The sequence below is a fragment of the Euleptes europaea genome, chromosome 4, assembly GCF_029931775.1.
Source record: "Euleptes europaea isolate rEulEur1 chromosome 4, rEulEur1.hap1, whole genome shotgun sequence".
Classification (NCBI taxonomy): domain Eukaryota; kingdom Metazoa; phylum Chordata; class Lepidosauria; order Squamata; family Sphaerodactylidae; genus Euleptes; species Euleptes europaea.
In genome coordinates this window covers 94069945-94092297 of record NC_079315.1, presented here as the reverse complement: position 1 = coordinate 94092297, position 22353 = coordinate 94069945, and the positions used below count along the sequence as shown (strand labels likewise).

The following is a 22353-nucleotide window of genomic DNA, read 5'->3' as shown; positions in this document are numbered from 1 at the left end:
GCTTGATGAGATGGATCTGCCATTAGTGAGAATAATTTTGCTCTTAGCAGAACATCTGAATCATTTTAAATGAAGAGTTATGTTTTAATTGACATTGGATGATTTGGTCGGTGATACTTTGTAGTGACTGTCAGTCACATGCCAGTTTGTTGCTACTCATCATGTCTCAGAGTCTGGCAACAAGAGCATACCCCTTCCCCACTGGCAACTTCTGCATAGAGCTGTTGGATCCCCACGGCATTTTGGCCTGGCCCTTCATTCCAAGATAGACTATTTCATGTCTTCCCTATGTGCATACACTTAGGTTATTCAGTCCAGTAAATGTATGGCGCTCTTTTCCAGCTTATTCTGAGCATAACTGGCATGACAAAGGTCGGAGGAGAAATGTGTAGATTCTTCAGTGGGAGTCATGGAAGATCCTGCTTTGGAATGTATGGCTGGTTGCTTTGCCACATAGATCACATTAGTGAATTCAGGTCTAGATGCATTAGCTGCACTACATTTTCTTCAGTTATAAGAAAGATTTCCTATAAGCTTGCAGATACTACCTTTGCCATCCCTTCCCACGTACTGTGGGCGAGATACATATCGCGGAAGATTTGAGTCCTAAACTTTTATAAATGTTGCACTGTTTCTGGTGCTCCACTTATGACATCCGACTTATTGTCCATGGACCCCGAGCACTAGGAGCTAAAAAATGAGAAATACCTTCTCTAAAAAGAGAATGTGGGATTGTGCTGCTAAGTGGTTAGACCTTGGCTGGATGTTTTTAATATTCACTTTAGCCCTGCACAGAAATACCTGGCTCTTGACCCAAAGCAATGGCTTAATGGTCAGGGAACGTGCTGTTCCAGAGCAAATTGGCAGTTGTTCCACAGCAATGCATTACATTTGTCTGTCAGGAATTTATTCTTGCAACCAAAGAGATCAGGGCTTGCTTGTGTGAAAAATTTAGCCAAAGTTTCCCTTTAGCGTAAGGTGCAGGGATGTTAAAGTGAGGTGCTGATTGTTGTAAATGTGAACATTTCACATTAACTGTGCCATCCTAAAAAAATCTTCCTAAGAGTAAGCCCCATTGAATAGACTTGAGTTGGATTCTGAGAAGACCTGTTAAAGATTGCTCTCACATACTGCAATCCTTTTACTTGTAAGTAGTGTAAACACAGTCTGCCTAGTAAATGTCGGGATGTGTCATCACCCCATGGGTCAGTAATGACCCAGTGCTTGCACAGGGGACTACCTTTATAATGTTCTAAAATCACCCATATAATTTCTCTCCTCTTCCTAACTTACTTCTGTTTTGTAGTTTGAAAAGTGAGTTTCCCAGCTGAATTCGAGATGGTGGCTATTCCTGTCACTTCCCAACCATTATTTACTTAAGTTACTGTTGCAAGCAATTTGTTCCTTTTTGTACTTACCGGTAGGTTGCAGCCTGGCTGGTTCACCTTTGCCAGATGTGAAGAAAAGTTTTTATTTGATTATATTGTCTCCGACTTAACCAGGCCATCATGTTGCTTCGCTCCTCACAAAATTCATACTGTCCTATAAACTATTTCTTTCAGTCTGGAGGCAGCACACTGAATTTTGAGCTGCTATATTCAAATAGTAATTTCAGTACAGAATAGTCAAGCGAATTCTATATAGAACTTTCCACTTCTCCCTTCCCACTCATGAATGTTAGTGGATTCTGTGGAAGATCATAGGTATACAAAGTAGGGGTCGGCCATGGGATGGGGGAATTGGCAAAAATCCTCACCTTTTCCACTGGCGTAAGTACTCCCCAAATCATGGTAAAAACCCACCCCATCATGACTACTATGTACAGAGCAAACAATACTGGGGAACTGCTATATACTAAGCACTGAAATTTTGCTGGATATTGAACATATTGCAAAATTTTGTGTTCAGAATTTTTTATTTTTCTCTCCTATGTACACTCTAGAATAAACTGGTCCCTGCTGTTTGAACTCACAGACACAAACTTTCTATCATTGAACATATTTGTGTGTGAACTGAATTTTTAAAATGTGAAACTAAAGAAAGCACAAATATTAATCTTATGCTATTTTTATTTTTCTCTTACAGATATACAGTTAACGTAACTAGAGTTAAGATGAATAGTCCAAGGCAGGTTGACATGCTTTGCTGCTGGAAGTGCAGAAAATATGTAGCTAGTTCTGATTGCCTCATGAAAGATCAAACTACAGATTTATTTGATGTAAGTAAAAAGATTTTTCTTTCAAGCAATTTTCCCTATTAAAATTTCACTACTTATAATGTACCATCATAAACCAGAATAAGGGCATTAATTCATTGAGCAAATTTCATTAACTTGCTTCTGAATATTGTGATTTTTTAAATGTTACATTTATATATTCTTTTGGGTTGGGAATGACCTCTTTGTCCAGTGTAGCTTGTAGAAGGGCACTGTTGACACATAAAGGCACTTTGGAGAATGAGAAACTGGATGAGCTCAAGAGTGTTTAGCTGAAGTTATTAGGTTTTGTATTACTATCACCTGAGTGTATACGGAGACAAAGTTGGCAACTAGGTTTGTTGCAAGGTTTGGCTCCGGGGCTTGAGTTCCGTTGAGTGGTTCAGTTTTGCTCTGTGAGAAGCTGCTTTAGGTTAGAGCTTTCTGTAAGCAAAGAAAGGCTTGCCACTAAGGCAAACTCACAGGAGAGAAATATTGCTACCCAGGATAGGCTGTGTTAGACTGGTTTGCATCGCAAGCTAGAAATGACAACCAGTGGTTATTCTGTAGTTGTCTTCTTTGGGTCTGCCTTGTAGTAAGCTTTTTCTGGGTACCATTCCAGCTTGTCAGTCTGTTTCTTCACTTTGAGTGGGTACTGTAATCCCAAGAATGCATGTTGTAAAGTTAATGGTATCTTTTTAAACTTAGAAGGCATGTTAGGAGTATATTAAATTAATGGGCAGGTGTCGGAACACAAGGGGTGCTAAGGTATTCGGAAATTTAAGTTTGGTTTGTTTGGGCACAGACGTGTTGTTATATATATTTTTTTCTCTTTCTTTTCCCCCCCAAAATTCCTTTTCCCATTTTCTTTTTTCTGTATCCCTATAAAGTACTGGAGTAAATGTGATTACATGATGCTTGATCACAGAAAATGGATTGTTTGGTATGTTACAAATACATAGTTCACTAAATCAGAAAATCAGTGACATTTTAAAATGTAATGTTCAAGTATTTGGTTTTGATTTTGTGGGTGTGTGTGTTTTTTAACCCAGTTCTTTGTACAATTCCTGCCGTCTTGCAGCATCAGTTAATTATCAGGCACTAGTTTCTACTTGCTCTCCTGCTGACATCTTTTATGAGGCTGGTTCAGAGAGAAGAGTAAAGTGAAAGTGCACCATGCTGATTCTTTATCCACAATGAAATGCTGTGTTTGCCAGAGAAAGAAGTAATTGATGGGGAATAACACTAATTTTCAGACTTCTTTTCTAATATAAACATACCCTATTGGTAACAGCTTTATTTTTAAACAAATTGGATGGTTCCTACACAATCAGAAATTCCATTCTTTCCTGTACCTTATTAGCAACTCTTGAAATATTTTGCCCCCTGTAGGAAGTGAAAAAAATCAGTTTTTGAGGGAGTTTCTGTGAACTTGCAGCAGATTGTTCTGTCTGTAAACATTCTCACACATTCTTTTGATGTGATTGCATCGTTCAGCATGATAGAGATTAAGTGAACAACCAATAGTTCAGTGTGAAATCTGCAAAAATGTTGCCTTGTATTTGCTGAGTAAAAAAAACAAGAATACCCAGAAGTTGTGTATCAACCCTATTCAAATTTATTGCTAACCACAAGTATAGGCACCATTTGTTCTGTGAGTTGTATGCAATTTTCATGACATTTTTGTGAGTCTAGCAAGATCTTACTAGACACCCCACTTTGATGGAAATGGTCCTGTCATCACACCATTACAGTTGTATGTCTTTTTAATCCAAACAAATCTATTTTGACTTTGCCATTCCTTCTACCCATTTCAAAAGAAAAATCTCAAGAATCTTGTGGTCTAAGCTGTCATGCACTCAAGTCAACAGGTCAGTGTGCTTGGTGCATTTTTTATGTCCAGGACAGGGTGCTGCATTCCTTGATTCAGAGCAAATGCTGTATAAGTGCAGATTTTGCATTGGGCATCCAAATCAGTGGCCTGTATCCACCTAGAGATGTACAATTTCTGGAAATTAGGAAGCCATGAAGGATTTGTTTGTCTGTTTTCCCCCAGAAAAATGGAAATTGAAGGGAAACTGAAATATATACAATGCTTAAATTCCTATAAACTTATTTTACTGATGTAACAACATAAAATGCATCATTTATAATGTAGCTAGCTTGAAAAACTGTACTGTTTGGCATACTTGTGGGATTCAAAATATAAATGTCTTAATTTTCTGCAAGAAAAATTGTGTGTATACCCCATAGCAGAAGCATATTATGTGGACAGAAACACTCTCATGCAATCACAACAGTTAAGAATGTCAACGTATCTGGATATTAAGTTAAACTTTATACAATTGGAAACACTGAATTATTTCATAATTTAAAAAATCACAGGAGTGTTTAAAATATTTGACCAGTACTGTTTCCCAAATAAGTACCCATGCATGGCTTGTAAAGCGTCCTTTACAAATTTACGACCCAACGCACATCACCTGGGCAATTAACTTTGAAATCTTCTGCCTATGTATGCTAGGGTCCCAGTTTGGGCCAGCACTCTGAAATAATGAGGGAGAAAATAGCTCTTAAATAGAAACATCTCTAATCCCTTAACAAGATACAGAATGGGAAAATGGAAAGACAGTAATAGCAAAAAGAGAGAGTACAATAAACAAATACAAAACCTTCATATAAGCATACCTGCCTACGAGCTGTTGTGTATTAGGGGAAAAACCTGGAAAGAGGGACTGGCTAGCAGTTAGGCAAGCCAGTGGTCCTTTGGGGAAAATAAAGGAAAGAAAGCATCCTAACCTGGTTTTGAAGAGGTTATGAGCAAGAGTCCAGCCCAGTAGCAGGTAATGAAAAGCAGGTCCAGGAATGATGTTCCAGGGTTCAAAGAGGAGAAAGCCCAGTGATTTCATCCAAAGAGTGATGGTCCAGAAAGTGAACCAACTAGCCACAATGATCCATGCAAGGGTCACCTCCAGATTGGACTACTGTAAATTACCCTATGCAGGGCTACCCTTGAAGTTTCTCCGGAAACTTCAGTTGGTTCAGAATGTGGTGATGTGCGTCCTTATGAAGACCCCTGGAGAGCGTACATTCAACCAGTGCTCTGCCAGCTGCACTGGCTCCAAATTGAATATTGGATCAGATTCAAGGTTTTTGTGTTGACCTTTAAAGCCATAAACGGTCTAGGACCATTGTATCTGCAGGACCATCTCTCCTGTTATGTCCCCCAGAGAGCATTGCCCTCAGCCAGTAACAACTTACTGGTGGTCCCCAGCCCCAAAACTATTCGGCTGTCCTCGACCAGGGCCAGAGCCTTTTTTGCTCTGGCTCCAGCCTGGTGGAACTCTATCAAAGGAGACCCAGGCCCTGGGCAACCTGGCTCAGTTCCGCAGGGCCTGCAAGACTGAGATGTTCTACCAGGTCTGTGGTTGAGGACAGTGATGGTTTCACTCCAGCTGGCCTCCCTGCCCTGCCCTCTCTCTTTTCCCTTTCCTTTTCCCTGTGTTCCCTCCCTTTTCTACTCCTTTTCTCTCCCTCCTGTTCTTTGTTGTTCTCAGGGGCACCACTTGAATTTTTTAATGTACCATTAAAAATCATTTTAAATTTTGATTTTATGCTGTTAATGTATTTATTGAATTAGTTGTTAGCCGCCTTGAGCCTGACCTTCATTGGGAAAGGCAGGGTAAAAATCTAATAAATAGAAAAAATAATATAACATTTGAGATCCAGGCCTGGATCTGGAAAACCAACTATGAGGGGTGAAGTCCAAGGCAGGGAGGTTCAGTGATTTCAGGCAGAGTGAGGAAGTAGACCATCCATGAGGTTGGGGTCATGGTTAGTATCCAGAAACCAACTACCAAGGTAGGAGGTTCAGAGGGGTGATTTTATACACCTTTAATTATATCAACAGGGACGTGGTTTTGCTGGGTCAGTGGCTTTGCTGGATTTTGGGTTGAAACTTGAAATCTATTGGAGAGTTTGAAAATAATTTCCCACAACATAAGCTTGGATGATGAGACCAGTGATTAAGTTATAAAAAGAAGCTGGGATGTCCATTAGATGTACGCAGGCTGAAACTGGCTGGGGCAGGGCTGGAAATTCTGCTTAGGAGTTCAATTGAATCAAGTTGGGGAGTGGAGGGGTTTTGGCAGTCAGGACCCTCAGTTATTCTCCAGCAAGCTTGAGTCAATTATGCAAACCCGGGTTACAGGCAGCTCTAGAGACTTGAGACAAAAGCCCTTTTATCTGTGAACTCCGTAGAGCAGTCTAGTAGGGGAGTTACTCCCTTTTTAGAGTGAGGGAAATTCCTGCCAGTTTCAGGCCCCCCAATTTAATATCAAACTGGATATTTTATCCAGGCCTCTAGCAGTCGAGCAGCCAGAATAGCCCAGTTTGGCCTGAGCTCCTCAGGGCTTGGGAGCTAAGCAGGGTTAGCCATAGTCAGTACTTGGATGGGAAACCACCAAGGAAGACTGGGGTGACTACGTGGAGGAAGGCAATGGCAAACAGACTAAGAAAGGGATCTTGGGGTGGTAGTGGATCGCTCGATGAAGATGTCAACCCTGTGTGCAGCTGCTGTGAAAAAGGCAAATTGCATGCTGGCCATAATTAGACAAGAAATAGAGAATAAAACTGCTGCTGTCATACTGCCCTTGTACAAATCTCTTGTGAGACCACACTTGGTGTACAGTTCTGGTCACCACACCTAAAAAAGGATATCTCAGAGCTTGAGAAGGTGCAGAAAAGAGCAACCCAAATGATAAGGGGCTAGAGCAATGGCCCTGCGAGGAGCAATTAAAATGCTTAGGGCTGTTTAGCTTGGAAAGAAGGTGGTTAAAGGGAGACATGATAGAGGTCTTTAAAATTATGCAAGGTATGGAGAGGGAGGGCAGGGAAAAGCTTTTATCTCTCAATACTAGAACACGGGGCCATCTGCTGAAGCTGGAGGGTGATAGATTCAAAACAGATAAAAGAAAGTATTTCTTTACACAAGGGATAGTTAAATTGTGGAACTCCCTGCCCCAAGATGTGATGATGGCTGCCAACTTGGAAGGCTTTAAGAGGGGAGTGGACATGTTCATTGAGGAGAGGACTATTCATGACCTTCTGGATGCACACCTTAACGTGGCCTTCTGGATGCACACCTTAACGTGGTGAGGGGGTTTGAAAGTTTTTATGCCAGTGTTCAGGAAGAAATTGATCATACACCTAAACAAGATATGCTGATAATCATAGGTAATTGGAACGCAAAAGTAGGAAACAAAGCAGAATCAAATATTGTTGGCAGATTTGGGCTAGGAGCACGGAATGAAGCAGGAGAACGCCTCGTAGAATTCTGTGAAGACAACAATCTGTTCATTGCAAACACATGTTTCAGGCAACCAAATAGACCAGGGATGGGGAACCTCAGGCCCGGGGGCCGTATGCGGCCCCCGAGGACACTTTTTGTGGCCCTCGGGAGCTCTGGGGCCCTGCCGCGGAGGTGCAGCGTTCCTGGGGCAGCGGCTTACAGGGGTGCTACGGCGCCCTTTGGATCTCCTCTTGCCGACCAAGGGACGCTTCCCCCAAGGCTGCCCCCTACAGCCGTGGTGTGCAGGAACGCCGCGGCACATTGTAAGCCCCTCTCTCTGCCTGTCGGCTGTTGAGCAGTGGGGGGGGGGGGAGAGGCCGGTGGCTCCCGACAGCAGAGCATGCATGCGAGAGCCGATCGGGCTTGGGGGGGGGCTTTTGTGGACTCAGAGGGGGGTGGGCATGGAGACTGGGGCCCAGTCGTGTGGTGCTGGCCTGCGTGGTTGTGTGTATGTGTGTAGCGGAAGGTTTTTCTCTTCCTCTTCTTCTGTCACTCTTTCTCCTTTCTCTCCCTCTCTTTCACCCTCTTTTTCTGTCTTTCTTTGTCTCCTTCCGTACTTTTCTTTCTTTCCCTCTGTCCTTTACTTTCTTTCTCTCCCTCTCTCCATTTCTTTCTCCCTTTCTCTCTCTCTCTCCCTCCCTCCCGTTTCCTCTTTCTCTGTTTTCCTCCCTCCCTTCCTCCCTTGCGTCCCCCTGGCGCCTCGTTTGCTCGGGCCCACCGCTGGCTGCCCTCCTGCCCGGGAGGGGGGGAGCGGAGGCGCCCTGCAGGCCTTCTCTGTATGGCCTCCCCTGGGGTTGCCAATTTCCAGGTGGTGGCTGGAGACCTGGCAACCCCAGCCTCTCCCCTCCACCGGGAGATCTACACCTGGTATGGTCCCTGAATGATGTTATAAATGTGCAAATGGCCCTTGGCAGGAAAAAGGTTCCCCACCCCTGAAATAGACGATTGTATACATGGACATCACCAGACGGCCAGTATAGAAATCAAATAGATTATATAATTGGAAGCAGAAGTTGGAGAAGCTCTATTCTCTTGGCCAAAACAAGACCAGGAGCCGACTGCGGTACAGATCATGAATTGTTAATATCGAAAATCAAGATAAAGCTTAAGAAAAACACCAAAACATTCATAGCACCAAAATACAATCTAAGCAATATTCCGGAAGAGTTTAAAGACCATGTAAGGAACAGATTTGCATTACTGAGTTCAAGTGAATGTAAACCTGAAGAACTGTGGGTGGAAACTAGAGATATTATCAAGGAAGAATGTGCAAAGACTATTCCTGTAGCCAAAAGAAAAAAACTTCGATGGATGTCTGAGGAAACTCTTAAAATTGCCAGAGATAGACAAGAAGCAAAAGTAGAAGGTGACAGAAATAGAATCAAAAGTCTAAGTGCAACGTTCCAGCGACTCGCACGTAGAGACAAAGAGACCTATTATAATAACCAGTGAAGAGAAATAGAAAAAAACAACAAAAAAGGAAGAACAAGCGATCTGTTCCACAAGATCCAAGAAATCAAAGGGAAATTTAAAGCACGGTTAGGCATGCTGAAAGATCAGCATGGAAATACATTAACTGAACAGGACAAAATAAAGAAAAGGTGGGAACAATACACTGAAGAACTATACAGAAGAGATGAAAGCATAAAAGATTCTTTCCAAAAAGAATCTTTTGAAGAAGAACCTACAATTTTAGAAAGTGAAGTGAAAGCTGCATTGAGAGCAATCGGGAGAAACAAATCACCAGGAGCAGATGGGATATCAATAGAGCTATTCCAAGCCACAGAAACAGAGTCCATCAAAATCTTGACAAGAATATGCCAACAGATATGGAAAACAAAACAATGGCCCACAGACTGGAAACGATCCATTTACATTCCAATTCCCAAGAAAGGAGACATCAAAGATTGCAGCAACTATCGGACCATCGCATTAATTTCTCATGCAAGTAAAGTGATGCTCAAAATCTTACAGCAAAGGCTGTTACCATATATGGAACGAGAAATGCCTGATGTGCAAGCTGGTTTCAGAAACGGAAGAGGCACTAGAGATCATATTGCAAATATACGCTGGTTACTGGAGCATACGAGAGAATTTCAGAAGAAAATCAGCTTGTGTTTCATAGATTACAGCAAACCTTTTGACTATGTGGATCATGAAAAGCTATGGCTTGTTTTAAAGGAAATGGGCCACTACATCTGATCGTTTTAATGCGCAACCTGTACTCTGGACAAGAGGCCACAGTTAGAACAGAATATGGAGAAACGGAATGGTTTCCAATTGGCAAAGATGTCAGACAAGGATGTATTTTATCTCCCTATCTCTTCAATCTATATGCAGAACATAAATTAGGAAAGCTGGATTAGATTTAGATGAAGGTGGAGTGAAAATTGGAGGGAGGAACATTAATAATTTGAGATATGCTGATGACACTACATTATTGGCAGAAAATAGTGAAGATTTGAAACGACTACAGCTGAAAGTTAAAAGAGAAAGTGCCAAAGCAGGACTACAGCTGAACATCAAGAAAACAAAAGTAATGACTTCAGGAGAATTACACAAATTTAAGGTTGACACTGAGGAAATTGAAATTGTTCAAGACTTTCTATTCCTTGGTTCCACCATCAACCAAAAGGGAGACTGCAGCCAAGAAATCAGAAGGCGATTGAGACTGGGAAGGGCAGCCATGAAGGAGCTAGAAAAGATTTTGAAGTGTAAGGATGTGTCACTGGCCACCAAGACTAGGTTAATTCATGCCATCGTATTCCCTATTACTATGTATGGGTGTGAAAGCTGGACAGTGAAGAAAGCTGACAGGAAGAAAATAGATTCCTTTGAAATGTGGTGTTGGAGGAGAGTGTTACGGATTCCGTGGACTGCCAAAAAAACAAATCAGTGGGTTATAGATGAAATCAAGCCTGAACTGACCCTAGAAGCTAAAATGACTAAACTGAGGCTGTCGTATTTTGGTCATGTCATGAGACGACAAGAGTCACTGGAAAAGACAGTCATGCTAGGAAAAGTTGAGGGCAGCAGGAAAAGAGGAAGACCCAACAAGAGATGGATTGACTCAATAAAGGAAGCCACAGCCTTCAATTTGCAAGATCTGAATAAGGCTGTCAAAGATAGGACATTTTGGAGGACTTTCATTCATAGGGTCACCATGAATCGGAAGCGACTTGACGGCACTTCACACACACACACACACACACACACACACACACACACTTAAAATGGATACTAGTCATGATGCATACCTATTCTCTCCAGGATCAGAGGAGCATGCCTGTTATATTAGGTGGTGTGGAACACAGGCGGGATAATGCTGCTGCAGTCATCTTGTTTGTGGGCTTCCTAGAGGCACCTGGTTGGTCACTGTGTAAACAGACTACTGGACTTGATGGACCTTGGTCTGATCCAGCATGGCTTTTCTTATGTTCACCTCTGCTTATCTCTTGCCTAGAACACCCCAAGGCGGGAGTTGTCATGGGTCAGTTGTGAATCAATGGCCCATTCTTCTTCATCATCATCTTTGAGTCATCAGTTAACCAACTCTTTTTTGACCGATCAAATGGCCAACCTTACACTGTTTTAAAATAATGTTAGTAAGTTGTAGTCAGTTAAGAAAGATAACACAGCATATGGGAATCTTTTTTCTGCTTCTTAACATGTTATGGTTTATTTTTGGAGTTGGGAGATTTTTTTTAATATCTCAGATGTTTCTATTTGTTAGTGACTTTGCAGCATCCTAAAATGTCATTTTCATATGCTGCAGTGAATTCAGTCTTTGTACAATAACTTGAAAATGCAGTTATTGGCACTAAATTGTTATTAGTTAGAGTGCACTTGGCATAGCATGTAATAATATTGCATTGCTTTACTGCAGCATAATCATAGTCAATGTACTGCTGTATTAGTTTTCTTGTTTGTTCTTCCTTTTTACTGCCATATTTATTTATTTACAATATTTATATCCCACCTTTCCACAATGCTCAAGGTAGCTTACAAAATATAAACATACACAGTTAAAAACATAGTTAAAACACATACATTAAAGTACATCAGGTTAAAACTATAGTTCCTGAGACATATGTCATCACCAGTGCCCAGTCAGAGATCTTCATTAGTTACTTGGTTCTTTTAGGTGCATATCCCTAGTATTTTTCTGATTCAGATTTCAGGAAGGGCATAAATTGTGGTGTTTGGGGGTATTTGGGTCCCCTGATACCATTTCAGGATTTGGGTTTGGTTTTTTTCCCAGGATCCCAGAATTACTAGGGTTCTATTGTTCCTTGAGGGAGACTTGGGGGGCTGGAGTGGCTGTTTTTAAACCAAAGGACATCAAAATTGCAAGGAGCTTGTACTGCCTGTCTACTAAAGATCCCCCAAGTTTCAAGTTGTCCAGTTCTACAGGCCCCTGAAGAAGGTGCCGACAGCCATCCACTTGTCTCCATTATTTTGCACGGGGGTGGGGGTGATTCAAAGAAACCAATAGCCAAATACACAAGAGCAACTACTGGCCAAAAGTCTCCAGTGCAAACATAGCAACAAACCTAACAGAAGCAACATCCAGTCCAAACCAAGCCAAGCCAAGCCAATCTCACCTCACCTACAGTTAACTGTTATTAAAACATAACCAGAACATTTCTTCTAAACCTGCTACAATTAATTTTTTAAACACTAACAGGAACACCCCCAAAACTCCATGAATCCACAAAACAACATGAAGGAATGCTGTTTTGTTTTAAAGAAACAGAAAGTTTAAAACAGACTGACTTTTCCCCACTACAACTCCCCCTGCCCCCCCCCAAAAAAAACACAGAAAAACTTGGGGTGTGCTGCTGCCTGCTGCATCGATGATGCGTGTTAAAGCCCTGTTTACATGCAAAAAAATCAGCATTTAATAGCCACATTAGAAAAATTGTTTAGAACGGGATAATTTTTAACACTGAAAGCAGTATTGTGAAAAGTTTGGAACTAAATTGCTGCTAACTGAAAGTATTTCTATAGTGGTTCAAACGTTACTTCCTGTTTAGTAAAAATGCTAGTATTCGTTTAAATCAGGGGTGGGGAACCTTTTTTCTGCCAAGGGCCATTTGGATATTTATAACATAATTCATGGGCCATACAAACGTATCAACTTAAAAATTAATCGACCAAGCCCCAAGCAGGCAGCTGCCCCAGATGACCCCCTCCCGCACAGGCAAGCAGGCAGGCATCCAACCGGTGGCGCACTCACCCATCTGGAGGCACAGGATAGTCTGTTGCATCAGCCGGGCATAGCCGTCCAGCCACACGCTGGAGTTGCTCCTACTCTGAATGGTCGGGGCCAGATTCTACAGCTGGCTCCTGCTACCTCCACCTGCAGAGGTGAAATGAGGACACACTGGCTAAGAACTCGCCCCCACACATTCTGGCCCTGCCCCCTTTAACCCCTCCATTGCCGCCACTTCAGCCCCCAGCCCTCTTGTAGTACAGAGGGAATACATTTATCCACGGCCCAGGTGGGAAAGGGTTAACACAGTTTCTTGGGCAGTCCTAGCAGCTCCATAGCTAATGACTCTTCTGCAAGGGGGGTGGGGAGGTTCCTTTTCTCAGCAAAACAAACATCCACCTTGAATAGACAGTATTCCTGTCCGCAGAAGGGGTCAGATCGCCAGTCTTAGATCCTTCTGAGCTAGAGATCTGCCAGGACCGACGAAGGGCCAGACCAAATAATTTTGCGGGCCTTAAATGGCCCCCGGGGCTGACATTCCCCACCCCTGGTTTAAATGTTTGTCCTTGGTTTGTTCACAGCACTGTTATTCTTCAGAACAATCTACAAGCTAGAGTAATTGGACAAGACCTGAATTTATTCCAGTGGTATCACTGACATGGAACAAGATTAGGTGTACAATACTCAGGATTAACTGCTTGTTGAGTTGAAATACTTACCTGTAATCCTGAAACTATTCTCTCATGAAATGTTCTGTTTGTTTGAAACAATTCCCCAGTAAACTTTTTTTTACTTTTAACTTTGGCCTTGACAGAAACCTCACTTTTCAGCTGCCTCTCAAGATGTCTGTAATGTATGGCACATGAACTTGGAAGCTCTTCCAGACTGGATGACCCATGCAATAGTAAAGGTATTGTATTCATGACTCCTTCTTTATCTCTAATAATTACAGCATCTAATCATTGTTTCTATAACCTACATAATGGGAAAATTTTAGGTTGTGATATTGTTCATCAGGATTGTTTCATATTTTGTAGTAGAAAAGGGCCTTTTGGAATTTTTTTGTAATAAACGCAGCAGAAATTTATTTTTGCCGCTTTTGAGATAATTAATTTCTGTAAAACTGTACTACCTAATACTACAATCCTGAACACTTTGGCTTTTAAATTCTACTATTTAGAAGATAATTTGGAGTTTACTGCTGTAGTGTTCAGTGCTGCTTTAAGAGTATGTTATACTTAGCACAATTCTAAAGTCAAATTACTTAGGAATAAGTAAGAACATATTTAGGTTAGTGACATTAAAAAAATACCATTTTTGGAGAAGTCAAATTACTTAGCTTGAGCAACTTTTAAAAATATGTTTCAGTCACAAAATGATGTGTTTACGTGTTTATGTTATTTTGTGGGGAAAGGGATTTATATAATAGTTTCTTATCTTCTGTGTTAACAAAGATTTCATTGTCTCCTTCCTCATTATCCATAGGCAGAATGGACAACTGGAAAACTGAATTGCCCGTTCTGTGGGGCCCATCTGGGGGGCTTCAGCTTTGTCCACAACACAAAATGCTCCTGTGGCCAGTTTACAAATATCCATCTCTCCAAGAGGAAAACTGACTGCCAGACAGCTAGTCCAGTTGCGCTAAAACACTTGTCACTTTGTAAAGCTCAGCCTGGTTTTAACAAGGAAATGTGGCAGAGTGTGACAGGTGGGACTTCGGGAGGCAGAAATCAAGGACTTTCATCCATGGCCAAAAATAACTCCAGCATTGGAAGATTAATGGAGGCACTTTGCCTAGAGGTGAGATCAACCAGCTTCGAGATGAATAGTAAAAAATTACACTTCAAAGTGTCTTATCCAAAAACAAGTCTTTCAGCTTCACTAGCTGTGAGTGACAGATGCACTGTAAAAGCTTTTCATAGAAAATCACAGAGTTTGGATCTGAACTTCAGAGAGAAGCTTGTCTTCATGCCTTCTTTGTATGGAACTTCCACTACCCAGAGACCTTTTTTCTCCAGGCAACGTGAAACACAGCCCTTTTACACAAAGGGCTGCATACAGTTAAAGCCCAGCAGAACACATAATTATTTTCACTGCCCACTTAAAAGTGATGTTGGTGAGCTTCCAACAAGTTTCTCAGTTACTTCCTACAGTGTATTAACCCAAGAAGAGACTGGGCTCAAGAATAGTTTAGAAGCTTCCAAACACTACCTTGAGAATACAGATGCTGACCAGCATTCGTTCCTGCCTTCATCAGAGAGCACTGCGAAAGATTATGTTGGACAGCAGCACATTACACCTCTTAGTCTTCTTCACCCCTTGGCAACTGTGGAGCAAAAACTGAACAGAAGAAAAAGAATCAGATTGAACAGTTTGAGGAGAAAACAAAGTTGGAAAGAGAAGTGGCGACAGAAGCAGGTATGTTTTTTGGGGGGGAGTGATTGTCTTGTGTGATTACCCGGGCGGGGGGGGGGTGTCTTGTGTGATTACCAAGAGAAGTTTAATGTTACATGAAATCAGTGAACATTTCTAAAGATTCTGTGAGAACAGTGAAATACTAATAGTACTGTGCAGAAAGTGACATGATGCCCCATTTTTTTCACTCTTTTTTATGCTATTGTATAGGAATTACTGATAGCTAAAAGTCTAAATATACTTGCACTGTTGTTGATAAATATTTGTGGTGTGCTGCAGAATGAATGTGATGCAGAAAATGAATCTCACACAGTAAACACAGTTGTCTGAATCTAGGGCCATTTATGCTTGGTTACTTAGCCTCACAATCCCTGTGGGACTACTTCGGGACTTCCATTGGATTATTCATGATTTTTCCAACCTTCAGAAGTCAAAATATTGTCGAAGGCTTTCACGGTCAGAGTTCATTGGTTCTTGTAGGTTATCCGGGCTGTGTAACCGTGGTCTTGGAATTTTCTTTCCTGACATTTCGCCAGCAACTGTGGCAGGCATCTTCAGAGTAGTAACACTGAAGGACAGTGTCTCTCAGTGTCAAGGGTGTAGGAAGAGTAATATATAGTCAGAAGTCACTTCGCGGCCGCCGTGCACTTGTCCCATGTTTTCAGGAACCTGTTTTATCACGATTTTAAATTTTGCCTCGATCCCAAAGCGAAACCAGTCGAGGCAATTTCTGTGAATAGTCTTAACTTCGGGTTTCTCTTCCCCTGCTCATTCTTGCTTGTCCCTCCCTCATCCAACCCCTCCCAGAAAAGCCATTTTGGTCACTTTCAGCAGCGAGTGTAAAGATCTCAGGAATAGAGCCGGTTGTCTCCCACCCCTGCCCCCACGCCTCAGAGGCATCCTCTCTGGACTCTCTGGTCAGGTCCACTGTGAGTGTAAAGATCTCGAAATGGAGCCAGCTGTTCACCCGCCCCCGCTTCATTTCCGTTAACTATTTTAGCATTTTTTCACTAAAATAACACTTTATAACAAAACAATATCTTCAGGGCAAAAAACGCTCATGCATACAGTTTTGAGAATTCGGATCAGAAAACTGTGCATCTGCAGAGCAGCAAACCCAGCGCAAGTTTCCCCTGTATAAACGGCCTGACACTTTTAAATAGATAGTTCCTGAGAGCCAGCATGGTGCAGTGACTAGAGTGTGTGACTAGGATCTTGGAGACCCTGGTTCAAATTCCCACTCTGCCAAGTTACTGAGTGACCTAGAGCCTGTCACTCTCTCTCTGTCATCCCTATCCTACCTCACAAGGTGGTGGTGGTTGTGACGATAAATTGGATGATGGAAGAAAAATGTTGGAAGCTATGCTAACCGTCATTTAGAAACCTACTCATGATTTGACCTTGAAAATTTCTATGGTTTATGAGAGTGTTTTTGATGTTACTGTTTCTATGGAGCAATGGCTAATTGAGGTGGAGTTGCAACTATAAACGTGGTATGTCAGTTCAGGTGTTACACCAAACCATGGTTTGCCGATCCACTTCAGATTAAGGTTTCTTGTTCATCAGTTTGTCAGTTCCACTTTAACTCGAAATCATAGTTAATCTTCCGTAATCATGGTTTGATATTGTATCTGAAGAACATGGCTAGAATTTCCACAGCCATGTGACACACCAGTAGTTCTTACAAAAATGTAAAAATGACTGTATATTTTAAACTTTTTAACTCTTTAACAAAAACTTGTATCAATGTAAAGCATGAGTGAAAGCCCTCAAGTCCAAATTTTGGCAGAAGTTTTTTCCTCTTTTTTTCTAACAAAGATAATTGTAGTAGATTACCAGAACAAGGAAATTACTCTTCAATGGGCATTCTAAGGATCATGTTTTACATTCATGCATGCAGGACATCACAGGTGTATGAAATAGAAGATTGTAACTGGAAGTCAATTCTGTGTACCTTTAAAATCATGGCAGTTGCCATTAACGCGATCTTCCATCTAATAGTTTGATCATAAAAGCCCTGAGCCTTTTCTGAGAATCTGAATGGATAATAAAATCTTTAATATAGCTCTTTTTCTCATTACAAATACTGATAAGGTTTTTGTGTGTAATTATACCTGAAAGGGTGCAACTTTTTTTTCCTGCTATGAGACATGAAGAGATTGCTTATTCTGTGTTGAACTTTTGTGCTAACCTGTTTACTCTCCGTGCTGGCACCATGTCCCTACAGCATCATTTCTCTGTCCCGACTTGAGATGTCATCCTGACATGGCTGTTAACACAGTCTTTCCTAAAGACATATACATAGGTGCAGCATTAGAGCCTGCACTTTTAAAAAAACTTCTCTGTGCAATAAGACTTATTGTTTCTTAAGATGCTTTCCTCTGGGTAGTGTAATGTATGACCCAGGACATTCACAGATTCTGTCCCAACTACCCAGAAATAACTCCCCAGATCAAAGTTGCTGAGAAATAGGCTTCTGTGACTTTGGGCTTCTGCTTGCCCTTCAGATCAAAATTACAAACCATGGAAGCTTAGGATAAAATAGCCTTGTGCAAGGAAAGGAGGAGGAGAGAACATGTGAACCTGAACTACAGTTGTAGTTTGGTTGTTAAATACTACAAAAAACCTGCCTTACCAACCCTTTGGAGTTTTTTTTTTAAAAAAAGGTTCACATGCACGTGGATAAGTGTGTTCCAGTAGACATTACTTGGCATTTCCAAAAGACTTTTGATAAGGTACTTCATCAAAGACTTCCAAGTAAGCTTTGGAGCCATGGGATGACAGGGTGTGTTTTTCGGTGGATTAAATAACAAGCAACAGAAAGTAGAAATAAATGGCTCGTTCTTGCAACAGAGGTAAATAACCAGTGGGGTCCCACAAGGGTTGATATTGGCAATAGTTCTTTTTAATTTGTTCACAGATGATCTGGAATAGAGGGTGAGCTGTGAAATGGGCAACTTTGCAGATAATACCCAATTACTCAAGATGGTAAAAACCATCAGCTTCCTGGAATGTCAGGCTTTCCAGGAAGAGGCAAATGGTTTAGATCCTTTTCAATCTGGTTTTAGGCTTGGTTATAGGACTGAAATAGCCTTGGTCACCCTGGTGGATGACCTGAGCTGGGAGATGGGTTGATTCTCCTGAACCCCTAAGTGGCTTTCAGTACCATTGATCATGGTATTCTTTAGGACTGCCTTTCAGGAGCAGGATTGGGAGACACTGTTTTGTGGTCCTACTTGGGAGGGTAGGTTTCAGCAGGTGATGCTGGGGAACTGCTGCCAGTAAGGTCTGTCAATATTACAAGGCTGTCAGATTAGTTTGACAGGTGCAGGTTAGATCAGATGGATCTAGTAATGATGCAAACAGCCTGGAAAGTCCCTGGAGAGCTAGAGGGAGCTGGCCTGATCCGGTTATGGCCAGGTGGCTGATGCAATGCATTACCAAGTCAGAATGACTAAGCATCTGCTGTGATTGGTGGCTGCGACCACCAGGTGTATATAATGGAGTGAAACTGAAGCTCTGTGTGGGATGCTCTGAGCGGAGAGTGTGTAAGAAGTATTTGTTTTATATCTTTGCACTGTGAAATAAACTACACTTTTCTAAGTAGCAGAGGACTTTCTGATGGTGTTATCCTGGACAGACTGCCAATCCGCTGGCTTCTGCGTCAAGGTCCCACAAGGTTCCATCTTTTAAGGAGTTGGAGCAACTTTCAGGTGAGGAAAGGCTAAAGAGTCTGAGGGTTTGCAGTTGTTTAGACACAAGGTGACTAAGGGGAGACGTGATAGGTTTATAAAATTATGCATGAGATGGAGAAAGTGGATAGAGAGAACTCTTGTCACATAATATTAGAACTCGAAGGTGCCCCATGAAGTTGATGGTGAGCAGATTCATAGAAGGAAGTGCTTCTTTACTCAATTAGAAGTTAACTTGTGGGATTTACTGCCAATGGACATGATGATGGCCACAAGCACAGATAACTTTAAATGAGATTAGACAGATACATGAAGGATAGGCCCATCAATGGCTACTAGCCACACTGACTAAAGGGATCGTCCTATTTCATAAGACTCTTGTCAGGCCTGATTCAGATATAGGTATGCATTTAAGAAGTCTTAGGCCTTAGTTTGTTTTCCTGTATGAAATGGTTAATCTCCTGGCTAGAGATACACCCCAGCAAGGTTTTGGGTTCACTTTGGGTATAGTGAACAATTAAAAATATTATTAGAGAATTCTTGCTTCCATTTTATATTTTTATTAAAAGATCATTATTACTTCATTACTACATTCTTGACACTAACAGCGCATTCCTGAAATGCGCTGGCGGCACTTACCATAGTCCTTAGGAGGCCGACGAAGGCCTCCGCCGGCACCCAGAAGGTTCAGTATATCCAAATGCATACCCCTACATTATTTGCTGGACCCCAACCAATATCAACCTTTGTACTATATCTTTGAACTGTATCTTCATTAGTTGGGCATTCTTGCCATTCTCAGATTTTTTTTGCACCTGAGCCCCAATACATATCTATTGATATTAATCATACTATTTATACTCTATTAGAGGCCATGTTAGTCTGTTATTCCTCTGTTCTTTACCCCTCTCCAAGGCTGTTCTGCTCTGGACTCCCTATTTGGCATATTTAGCTAAGAAACCAGGCTAGCCCTGATTCTGGCCTGCAGAAGGATCCTCCACTATCTTTTTAGCAACTGCTCCCCTATATTTCTGGCTATATCTGAGACCTTCCATATCCACAGGCAGCAAGTATTTGAATACCAGTACTAGGAAGCAGCAGCATTGAAAAGCCTTTGCCTCTATGCCTTGATGGCCCTTGCAGGCAACTCATTGGCAGCCTTATAAAACCAGATGCTAGATTAGATGGACCACTGGTCTAACCTCCAGGGTTCTTCTTATGTTCTGATGTGGACCAAGCCTTGCTCTCTATCAGCTTCTTTCCTATTGTTGCCATTCTGCAAATCCTGTTATCAAGGGGAACATAGATAAACAGGTACAGTTGTCCAGCATCTAATCCAACCTGGTTTAGGGGTCTTTGTGTATGCGCAACAGCATGTTTGGTACAATATTTTTTATTAAATAATCGGTGGTTTTAAGTTATGAAAAAATGGGACAGGAAAAGGAGAGAAAGGGAAAAGGAGGGGAAATCACAGCAGTTCTCTTATTTAGCAGCTATTATTTCTCAGAAGCAGCAGCTCTTAAAAGCATTTTGCATATCTCAAAGGACATTATACATTATCAAAAGAGAAGTGTATCTTGCCTCATGTTCTAATTGTATTGTTACCCACTCTTCATTGGTTATAATAGATCCCACCTGTGTACAGATTGTACTGCCCCTCAGGAAGAAAGATTTGGACACTGAGGAAACTGAAAGAAAAGAGCTATATTTATAACCGCTTAGGGTTGGTGGAAGAAGGGGATTGAGAATGAATGAGTGCGCTCTCCAAAGGGAGGCTGAATTTAGATATTAAGGAAGGGATAAAGAGAAATAGGGAAAGAGGAGGACAAGTTGCCTGACCCAGTGATGTTCCAGGAGTCTGATGATTGATGGTCATCTTTTGGACAGCTTTTGGAAGAGGGGGCTGAACTCACAGGGGAAGCACTAGAAGGGGAAAGAATCAATTGGTAAAAGAACTAACAGCCTGCCAGTGTGAAGCTTGTCTTTTTGTGGGTGTTTTTCTGGTCATGGGATTGTGGGGTGAGAATTACCTCATCTGTAGCTACTCTGTAGGGGTACTGGAGATACGTTCTTTGTTGTTTGAGAATGTTACTTTTCAGGTTCCTTTGGCATACTTTCCAATGATACATGTATATGGGAATTGGCCAGCCAAAAATGTTGATCATAGGGCTTTCTTACAGGATGATTCTGGTTTATGTTAGCTCATGAAAACTGTTCCATCTAATTTCTGGTGCTTTGTTGAAATGAAAGATTAATTATACAGTTACTGATAGTTCTTATTTTTACTTTGGGGGTGATTGCCAAAATGGCTTCTTAATCCTTTTGATTATTCTTACCTTAATTCTTGTCTTTTGGAGGATACTGCAGGAACGTGCAAAGGTCATCTTTATAGTACCTCACAGAACCAAGGACCCTGGTTTAAGTTTCACTATCCCCTTAAAGTTCTGTTTGAGATCAAATTCCCATGAAGTTGGAGGAGCATGCCCTAATTTCAATTAGGCATGTCTCAACAGTTCTGTGGCCAAGGAACTTTTTTTCTTAGGGATAAGGTTTTCCTTCATCCTGAACTGTGCCAGTGTGGTGTAGTGGTTAAGGGTGGTGGATGCTAATCTGGAGAACTGGGTTGGTTTCTCCACTCCTATACATGAGGCCAGCTGGGTGACCTTGGGCTAGTCTCTGAACTCTCTCAGCTCCACCTACCTCACAAGGCCACTGTTGTGGGGAGAGGAAGGGAAAGAGATTGTAAAATGGTTTGATTCTCCTTAAAAGGTAGAGAAAATCAGCATATAAAAACCAACTCTTCTTCCTCCTCCTCTTCCTCCCCCCCCCCAAGTAAAGCACGTTCATTGGTTGTGAGAGCTCTCTTTGTCTTCTTTTTGCCTAGGAAAAAGTTTCAGTCAAATTCAAGAGGGCCTCAATATTATATTGACTGCTCAAAGGGATTTCATGGTATTAACTATCGTTTCAGCTCCGTCTGTGGTTGGAGATGAAAGAGTCTAACTATCCTACTAATGTGACTTCTTGTGTTTATAACTGGAATTTACAAGTCATTGGAAGAACAAGTGCCTGACATTATTAGTGCTCAACCTGTTTAGGGACCTGCCATCTCAGCAGCCATTAGTGGCCATATCCATAGCACTACTAGTCAACTATCATTACTTTCACGAGGTATCAGAAGGTGAATACTGGGCTAAACTATGATCCAGTGATGGCTCACAGAGAGCCCACTGTGGAAAACCAGTTTTTGTATGTTCCAGTCATTTCAATTTGGCATCCTGATCCAGCCTAAGAAACAGATTTTGTCTCTTACCTGTAAATTGCTTTTCTCATCATGAACAGAACACTCTTATTAATTCCTTCAGGCTAGATTATTTCATCTTGTACACTCAGTTTACCTGTTTAATCGGCCATCCTTTAACTCATTTCTTACACTGTTTCTTATACAGCAAAGTTTTCCTTTCTCACTCTGTTGGTTTATAAAATAAAC

The 22353-nt window shown here is 41.6% G+C and overlaps 1 protein-coding gene across 1 annotated transcript in view; it reads left to right on the top strand.

The window, feature by feature from the left end:
- The first annotated feature begins 2113 nt into the window (after window positions 1–2113).
- Window positions 2114–22353, top strand: part of RNF180 (ring finger protein 180) — a 67137-nt gene continuing 46897 nt past the window's right edge. The window contains exons 1-3 of the mRNA XM_056848876.1: window positions 2114–2218; window positions 13574–13669; window positions 14245–15177. Coding sequence (XP_056704854.1) covers window positions 2114–2218; window positions 13574–13669; window positions 14245–15177 — 1134 coding nt within the window. The remainder of the gene's footprint in view (window positions 2219–13573; window positions 13670–14244; window positions 15178–22353) is intronic.